The sequence below is a fragment of the Oryza brachyantha genome, chromosome 7, assembly GCF_000231095.2.
Source record: "Oryza brachyantha chromosome 7, ObraRS2, whole genome shotgun sequence".
NCBI classification, from domain to species: domain Eukaryota; kingdom Viridiplantae; phylum Streptophyta; class Magnoliopsida; order Poales; family Poaceae; genus Oryza; species Oryza brachyantha.
This window is the reverse complement of record NC_023169.2, coordinates 2,034,030-2,043,269: the sequence shown is the minus strand read 5'-3', so window position 1 is coordinate 2,043,269 and position 9,240 is coordinate 2,034,030. Positions and strand designations below refer to the sequence as shown.

Sequence of the window (9,240 nt, the reverse complement as noted above, 5' to 3'; positions counted from 1 at the left end):
AAAAGTTACCTCGTGTACCATTGCCTTTTCGATATACATATGTCCATTCGTCTTGTGCTAAATTTTGTGTGTAAACATGAAAAATTATAAATCATGGTTAAAGTATTTTAGTGATAAAATAAATCATACAAAATAATTAATAAATAATTACGTAAATTTTGGAACAAGAGAATGATCGAATGAAGATACAAAAGTCAACAATTAAAATAAAAAAGTAACAAATAAAATATAAACACACTTTAGTTTAAAATACAAAACATGGTTAAAGTATTTTTAATGATAAAGTAGAAAACTGCGTTTGCCGGGAGTCGAACCCGGGTCTATTGCTTGGAAGGCAATTATCCTAACCGTTGGACTACAAACGCCTTATTGGTAATTACTTCTTCCATTTTACTCACCTTTGGTCTTCCTCACATCTCCCGATGAAGGCACCCACCACCACAAGACGACGGCGACGGCGACGCAGGAGGATCACGTGCCATGTCGTACGGATAATTGCTATTTTGGTTATGGAATCGAGTGGCTTCGTTAAAATGGTATCGGAACCGTTCATCTCGTTAAAATAATCTTAGATTTGATGTCTTTGCTTTAAAATGGTCATTCGAATTATTTTTATTCGCCAAAAATTAAAGTCAATAGGTCAACACAAAGTGTGACTAAATTGCCCCTCAATGAATAAAAAACTCATTTGCAAATTATTGCTAATCTCTCTCTCACGTTCACAGGCAGGCGAAGGGGAGCGACGACGCCGCTCGCCGCCGGCCAACTCCCCCACCGCCCATGCGTTCGGCGCCCGCGGCTGCACGACAGCGTCAGCCGCGCCGCACGTCGTTGACATCGCCGCGTCACGCTCCCTGGACCTGGAGCGCCACCCCCGTCCGTCTGCGTCCTGGCAGCACGCCTCCGTCGGCCGACGCCACGCCGCGCCGATGGCCTCACGCAGCTGCGTTGCCCGATTCCGGCCCCGCTCGTCTGCGACCCGGCCGCACGCCTCCGTCGCCCGATGCCATGTCGCCTCCCGACGCCCGACGCTGCCGTGCCACGCTCGTCGGACCTGGAGCACCACCGCCTGACCGCTCGAAGCCATGCCACCGCCCGACGCTGCGCCCACGGCCTCGCGCAGCCGCTCGGGCTAACGCAGGCCCCGTCCGATCTGCGACCCGGACACCTCCGCCGCCCGAAGCCACCGTCTCCCGACGACACGCCGACGGCCTTCGCCTGCGAGCGAGAGAGAGCAGCAAGAATTTGCAAGTGTGTTTGTAATTCATCGAGGGGCAATTTGGTCATAATTTTTGTTGACTGGTTACTTTAATTTTTAGTGAATAAAAATAGTTAGAATAACCATTTTAAGGTAAAGCCATAGGATATAAGATCATTTTAGCATAACCAACGGTTCCAAGTTCATTTGCGAAGCCGCTCCGTTTAGCGGCCAAAATAGCAATTATCTCGTCGTCTAGTAGGCTCGCCCCCTACACCTCATCGTCACTCCCACCTCCTCCGCCATGGCCGCCGCCGCCGCGCTCCTCCGCCTCTCCCGCTCCCGCCGCGCGCCGCTCCTCCCCATCACATCCCTCCGCCTCCTGCCATCCGCTCTACGGCTCGAGTACCACCACTCCCAGGCTCCTTCCTCCTCCGCCCGCGGCCGCCTCCCCGCCTTCCTCTCCATCCTCGCCGCCGCGGCCGCCGCTGCCGGAGGAACTACCGTCGCCCTCTGCGACTCCGGCGTCGACCACCGGTGCCCGTCCGCCCCCCTACCCAATACCAATCGATCGATGCTGCGGTTATATTGACCCGTGCTTTGTCTCATTGTCTGCGTGTTCAGGGTCGGGGGCAAGGAGAGCACCGAGCTGGTGGTGCGCGGGGAGCGGAAGCGCGTGCCGCAGGAGTTCATCGACGAGCTCGCCTCCTTCCTCGGGGTGAGCAGAGCTCGACCTGCCCGGCCGATGCATTTGTGCCTTTCCGCGGAGATGCTTTCGCCAGCGAACTGACCGTGCAGCTGGTCCTCGCATCGCAGGAGAACCTGACGGTGGACTACGAGGAGAGGTGCTACCATGGCACGCCGCAGAACAGCTTCCACAAGTCAGTCAACGTGCCCGATGTCGTCGTCTTCCCGAGGTACCCTAATCTGTCACAGTGGCGCCTACCGTACTGAATACGGAATACTGATATTGCTACCATGCGGGGGAGCCATATGAGACCTTAAAGTTCATTTTGTGGGGTTATGTGTGGACCTGGTCCTTGTTTCAGTGGTTGTAATGCCGATCCAAACAATTCGCAGGTCCCAGGATGAGGTACAGAAGACTGTGATGATCTGTAACAAGTACAAGGTATGCCCCCATTTTGACGTATAAGACCTCAGTGGGGGAGTTTTTGGATCTTTCTTTGGTTCTTACCTCTATTAATGCATTGTGATGCAAATCTTTTGCATTTCCTTTAGAAAGAACCTGCATCAGTTACCTGTCTGCTAGACTTACTAGATTATTATGAAAGCCCACTTTCCATCATTAAGCTAATTTTAGTTTACATGACCTTGGTACTGCTGCTAATCACGTGGAATGTAGTGAACCTTTCTGACTTCGTAACAGGTGACATTTAAAATCTATTTAAAAAAACGGAAATCAATTTTCACTTAAAAACGCCATATTATCAGTAAAGGAATTCTTTAGCTTCGTTGCTGGCTCATGGTGTAGTTTGTTAAGGGAGCAGAGAGTGTGCATGTCTCCCATTTTCTCATGATGGCTAATTTCCTGTATGAGGGTTCCACTATAGAACTGAATGACGGTGCTTTTTTTTCCTTGAAACAGCTGCCAATTGTACCATATGGTGGGGCTACATCAATTGAGGGTCACACATTGGCACCTCATGGTGGTGTTTGCATTGACATGTCTTTGATGAAGGTAAGCATTGATAAATGTAAATAGAGACCATATAATCTAGAACTTTGGATTCTAATGATGATGTGGAAATTAAATCTTTCTGAATTTCTTAACCTTGTGCTATAACCCTCAAAAAGTGCCTCAACATGTGGGCCAGCAATTTTAATTTTACGGTTTTATCATGGTTTGAATGCTTGATACCTTGATATGCCAAAGAGACAAATGATCTCTGTTAATTTCACTTTCTTCTAACTTGTGGTTTGCTGTTTCATAAACCATCTACAGAAAATCAAATCCCTGCATGTTGAGGATATGGACGTAGTTGTTGAACCAGGAGTTGGATGGATTGAACTGAATGAGTACCTGAAACCTTATGGTCTTTTTTTCCCTCTTGATCCAGGAAAGTCCATTATTTCTTTTTTATTTGAAATATAATCTGACTACTAACTTTGGAAGAGACCTTCTATGAACTCCAGGTTAACTAAACTTAGTTTGTTTTTCCTAAAAAAACTTAGTTTTTGAAATTCTGTTTAACTTGTTTTGCATTGCCTAGACATCTGTGTGGTATGTACATCTTTGTGTTTGTGAGATGAATTCTACGTGCTTCTGATTATATAACACAATACCCCTGTCCTACTTGGCCCATCCTTCTGGACATTTAGCATGATGGACAGTATAATTTTCTACAGAAGTGGTGGTTTAGCTCACGTATGTTCATCTGATTTGCAGGGCCTGGGGCCACTATTGGAGGAATGTGTGCTACTCGCTGTTCAGGTTCACTAGCTGTGAGGTAATTCTCCTTATATTTCCCAGGATACTTTCAAGCTTTTCTAGTATGACCGGCAGCAACCCCCATCGCAAAATGATGTACAACTGTAATCCTCGTGATGGTCCATTCTTGTATGGTTATCTTCATGATTTACTGTTAAATGGCTTTGATGATTTTCTTATTAGTTTGTAGGTATGGAACAATGCGGGACAATGTAATCAATCTTCAGGTTGTATTGGCTATCCTCGAGAGAGCTTTTTTCATTGGCTTCACATGCAAATAGTAATTTTCTATGTACTGTAGGCTGTCCTACCAAACGGTGATGTTGTCAAGACAGGTTCACGTGCCCGAAAGAGTGCAGCTGGGTATACAAGATCCTCTTCTGATTCTTGGAGTAAAATAGTTTGTTTTCTTTTTAATATTGGGAGTGAATCATTGTTTCACTGGTTGCTAGGCCCATTTATGTGTTAAATACATGAGATATTTACATTTATTATTGTTATGATGATTGTTGGAACTTTTATTCCCTTCCGTTCAATGTCAGATATGACCTTGCTCGTTTGATCATCGGGAGTGAAGGAACTTTGGGGGTGATTACAGAAGTAACTTTACGGCTTCAAAAGCTTCCATCTCATTCTGTGGTAGGCATTTTACTTTCATTTAGACACTATCCAAACAATATTTTGCTTACAGTGTGTACTGGCTTATGCAGACGTGAATGCCAGAACCTCTGCATATTGGTCTTTTTAGTTGCAGTGTATAGCATATGCACCATTATGGTTCTATGTAGTACACGGATTACTTTTATTTACTTATAGATCTGTCTTTCTGGAGAAACACTTTGTAACCATGCTATGACATCCAACTATAATCTTGCATATTGGAAAATGGAGAACATTTGTGAGCCTGAACAAATAAAAGATACTCTCTTCTAAACACCTTGCTATGTGCTCTGCACTGGAGCACTAACATGGCCTGAAGCCTGTTGGTGTGATTTAATCCCTAATTTTCCATACATAATGCTGTTGGAAGATTTGTTCATGCACAAACATAAAATGTATTTTCTCTGTTCATTTTTCTTTACCAACTGTTTTGTTGTACCATATTTTGTTCCTCATATTACTGGTGAAGATACTCCTAAGTTTTCTGCTATTTCAGGTTGCAATGTGCAATTTTCAAACCATCAAGGATGCCGCTGATGTTGCTATTGCAACAATGCTTTCTGGTATACAGGTTTGTCCTTTTTTTTGCCCTTCTGATTCAATTTAGTCATAATGACAATTTAAAGCTCATATATGAGATTTTTACACCTATATTTCAGATTGAGCGAATGCGCTTGTCTCCATTGGCAAGTGTTAGGTGAACTAAAGTATTGAAATGCTTGCATAGAACTTCTGCAGGTGTTTTAGGGAGCAATTTAAAAAGGCTGTTGTAGGTTATGATTACTTGTATGTTTTCTGCTTAACTAGGTCTCAAGGGTGGAATTGTTGGATGAGGTTCAGATAAGGGCAATAAACATTGCAAATGGTAAAAAATTACCTGAAGTTCCAACCTTGATGTTCGAATTCATAGGGACAGGTAATCTAACTTGTACTACTGAAGTGGTTCACATCATACTGAACTTTGACAAAACAGTCTTTATATTGTATTATGTATCCATGTTTGGCAGTACTGAGACCTCTTGGGTTAATTGATTAAATAGATGGAACAGGAACGAATAGGCATAAAACATCTTAGTTTTTCGCTTGATATGTTGACGCTATAATTGACAAATTCAACACCACAGTTTTTTTTTTCCCGTCTATTACATAAATACCATATGGATGGATACTTTACTTCTGTGTGATGAAATATAACATTTTAACTCACTTAATTTAACTTACAAACTCCAAATCCAGCATAGATATGGATCTGGAGCTGTGCCAAACAAGCCATAGTTTATGAGTTCGATTGATATATGATCAATGGGAGTAAAGAACGATACCACATCTATCTCCACAATATGTTTGTTCTGCACACTAACAAGATATCATTTATCACTTCTGATGAGCAGGCGCCTCTTGAAATTTCTCTAATAAAACTAAATTTGCTATGCACATTATTTCTTGTTCTTGAACAGTATGTCTTAAATAACAGTCGATGTGTAGTCATGGTTTCAAGGAGTAAAATTCATAGTCTGGGCTTGTGATCTTCCTGTCTTAGGCGGAAAACCAGCACATTTCCAGTAGTATAATTATACCAGGTTTGTTGGTTTCCACTTTTGTGCCTTTCCACCCAAAACTCAGAGTGCCTTCTCAGATGAGACTTGATTCAACTCTTATTTCAGCTTGAACACCACAAACTGAATTTTTTATTTTTATTTGCTAATATCTTTCATATTATAAATATCCAGAAGCCTATGCTCTTGAACAAACACTATTGGTTCAAAAGATTGCCACGGAACACCATGGGTCTGATTTTGTTTTTGTAGAAGAGCCAGATGCTAAAGAAGAGTTATGGAAGGTTAGCCATGATTTTCATCTGAACTTTTGTAGATTTCCAAGTACTCATCGGAAGTTCTAAACTATTGTAGATTTCCTAGGAAGTATGTGTTTCTAGTTTTGCTGAAACATATTTGTTCTAGCATTTTATTTTTATATGCGCAGATCAGGAAGGAAGCACTTTGGGCTGGTTTTGCCATGAAACCTGATCATGAGGCTATGATAACGGTTTGTTTACTCATAAGTTGTTAATGCATATTGATTAAGCATAATCAGTGGGATGTTATACATCATGCTAGCTCATTTGATTCTTTTGTTGCGAGTTTCAGCATCTTCCTTTGTACTTCTAGTCACAAATATGAGCATGATTGTGATCTCAAATAAGTGCTGCATTTATAAAGAGGATAAAGTTGGCAACCAACCATGCTTTTGGTTATGTAAATATAATCAGTTTTTTTAGACCGAATGAATATTATTAGTCTTGGACCTCAACTCTCTCTTTGAATCAATCAAGACAGGATTTCTGCATTAGCAAGCTCAACTTAGATCTTGTCAGCACCATATTTTATAGGATAAATCCATAATATGCCCCTCATTGTGAGGATGACATGTGGCTCCCATACCATGTTCCAATGACACCAGTTGAATGTTGTATAGATTGGATGGCTAAATGTCATACAACGGAATCCCCCCTAGCCCAATTTTTTAAAAATCTCATGTGCTTATGATATAGACTATCCAAAGGCCATTACAATCATCATACCCTTGAGCTTTCAATTTTTATCTCAGTAGATGAACTCTATCAAGTCTTCTTATACCACCTATATGTCGTTTTATGCAGGATGTTTGTGTTCCTTTGTCTAGACTTGCAGAATGCATATCTGTTTCAAAAGAAAAGCTTGATGCATCACCATTGACTTGGTACACATTATCACTTATGCAAAGCTACTGTGTTAACAATGTTCTTATTCATATCTAATTCATATGTTCCATTATTTAATATTTGAAGTCTGCAAAAAGTAACATCAAGCATATTACCTCTGATCCTCTGATTCGTGTACCTTCCTAGTTTGGTTATCGCACATGCTGGTGATGGAAACTTCCACACAATAATCCTCTTTGATCCTAGTCAAGAAGACCAACGGCGTGAAGCAGAGAGACTAAACCATTTCATGGTTCATACTGCTCTCTCTATGGAAGGTACAATGAAAAGCTGAGCAGGTTAGCATGTAAAACCTGCCTGAAAAGATTAATATTCACTCTGATGATAAACAGGTACCTGCACAGGAGAGCATGGTGTAGGTACAGGGAAAATGAAGGCAAGTATTTGGCACCTGTTTTTTCTATTTTTTGTGTATATTCTCCTACCAGATGCAAGAGCGATCTTGCTGATAATGTCTCAAAGCAGTGGTACAACTGCCAAGTGCCAACCACTAACCATTCTGTTAAGATAGGAATGTGAGGTTGCTGATATCACCTGATTGGTTTATCTGTGGGTGATATGATCTTATGTATTGATGCTTAGGTTTATACGGTAAGCATGTAGCCTGGATTTCAGAAAAAAAAACTGGTATCAAAACGTATAGGTGGTCAGTTTGAGTCTTAAAAGCACTAAGCTGGGTGCAGCTCTGTTAAGAAGGGCTGGTGTTAAAAAAATAGAAAAAATGTCTTTACAAATGCAGAGCATTATACGGTGACACCGTAGTTGCAGTCAATTACAAATATGGAGCTGATTTTTCCAAGTATAGGATGTTACAGTAGGTAATACTGTAGTTGCAAAGGCAATCACACGCTTGCTCGACATTCTGGAACCAATGCTTATTTTTGTAAAGTTTGAGTTGGTACTGTAGTTGGAGAATTGCAGGAGGGTTTACTAGCAGTACATAAGTACATTCCTGATAGTTGAAATGCCTATATAGATCTAATGAATTTCTGACTCAGAACTTACCTTTAAAATTTAAATTCCTTTGGCGTGTACTGTAAATTTGTAAAACTATGGGCTATAAAGTTGTTAATTTATTTTGAATTTTCATGTAGGGCCTCTTATTACCTTGCTGATGGCTGTCATCACCCCCATTACTGACGGCTTTTGTTTCTATGCATTTGGCAGTACCTAGAGAAAGAGCTGGGCATTGAGTCGCTAAGGACAATGAAAAGAATAAAGGCTGCGTTGGATCCCAACAACATCATGAATCCAGGGAAACTGATTCCACCTCATGTCTGCATTTGATGATACTGACGTTCCCAAGTGGCTCGGCGACTCACTGGCTGATTCAATGGATTCCACTCACGATGTTGGTTGTTCAAGCGTTAAGCCAAGTTTCAATGCAAATCGTAGCGTTACCTCTGAATTCGCATTGAACCGCACAGAGATTTAGAACTGCTGTGGATCGAGCAAAAAAGGGAAAATAAACATGAACACTAGAACTCCTGTTATTCTGAGTCAAACTGGTTCATGCTGCAAATAAATGAGCAAAACTTCGTTCCAGTTGCTTTTTGAAACATGAGAAATTCGCCTATATTCTTGGTGATATTATATACTCTACGACCCATTTCAAATATTGGGAGGTACACCATGTGGATGATTGTGGTGATGTGAGGATTTGCCCCCCAGGTTAGTCCCCATATTTGCAACTCGCGTGGGGCAGTGAGATCACGTACCAGTGAGGCCTAGACGCCTATTACGTATAAACCATTTTCTATGACAGTTGTGATAGCAAATTCAATAAACATTAATATACTTAAAATATTTTCTTCTATCCTTCCTTAACACGATATTTGTAAAATTATCATCATATCTTATATCAATAGCCAGTTAGTGTTTTCCTCTCCTCTTCGCATGGGCAAATTTGTGCTTATTATCCATCCTACTTTTTCAGTTCTGTTTATACCTATAAAGTTAAGCTAAAATTTAAATTTTTAAATTTAAATCGGTAGTAGATTTTGTGGTTTTCTTATCGTAGCTTATTTTTTAAACTCGACTTTTAGATCGCTAAACCGTATATATACAAAATTTACTCATAAATTATTTTGTATTTGTAAATACGTGGTACAATCACCCTATAATTACAGGGGCCTACTATCGTGTATTTCTGTAGCCAACCGTTAATATGGG

The 9,240-nt window shown here is 41.2% G+C and overlaps 1 protein-coding gene and 1 non-coding gene across 2 annotated transcripts; one reads left to right on the top strand and one right to left on the bottom strand.

Moving 5' to 3' along the window:
• Positions 1-293: 293 nt before the first annotated feature.
• On the bottom strand, positions 294-365 carry TRNAG-UCC. Its single transcript has one exon. It is a non-coding gene; the product is annotated as a tRNA-Gly (tRNA).
• Positions 366-1,408: 1,043 nt separating this feature from the next.
• LOC102713197 (D-lactate dehydrogenase [cytochrome], mitochondrial) lies at positions 1,409-8,629 on the top strand. The gene is made up of 18 exons (XM_040526049.1): positions 1,409-1,735; positions 1,823-1,916; positions 2,015-2,115; positions 2,279-2,327; positions 2,805-2,897; positions 3,162-3,276; positions 3,606-3,666; positions 3,838-3,874; positions 3,949-4,010; positions 4,190-4,286; positions 4,804-4,878; positions 5,115-5,223; positions 6,038-6,147; positions 6,291-6,353; positions 6,967-7,046; positions 7,195-7,325; positions 7,401-7,444; positions 8,236-8,629. The coding sequence occupies exons 1-18, from the start codon at positions 1,503-1,505 to the stop codon at positions 8,353-8,355; spliced, it is 1,674 nt and encodes a 557-aa protein (XP_040381983.1). The 5' UTR covers positions 1,409-1,502; the 3' UTR covers positions 8,356-8,629.
• Positions 8,630-9,240: the final 611 nt, after the last annotated feature.

Coding starts and splice junctions, on each gene's coding strand:
- LOC102713197 (XM_040526049.1), top strand. CDS start 1,503: ATGGCCGCCGCCGCCGCGCTCCTCCGCCTCTCCCGCTCCCGCCGCGCG. Junction 3,667..3,837: donor TCAGGTTCACTAGCTGTGAG/GTAATTCTCCTT, acceptor ATTAGTTTGTAG/GTATGGAACAATGCGGGACA. Junction 4,011..4,189: donor GCCCGAAAGAGTGCAGCTGG/GTATACAAGATC, acceptor GTTCAATGTCAG/ATATGACCTTGCTCGTTTGA.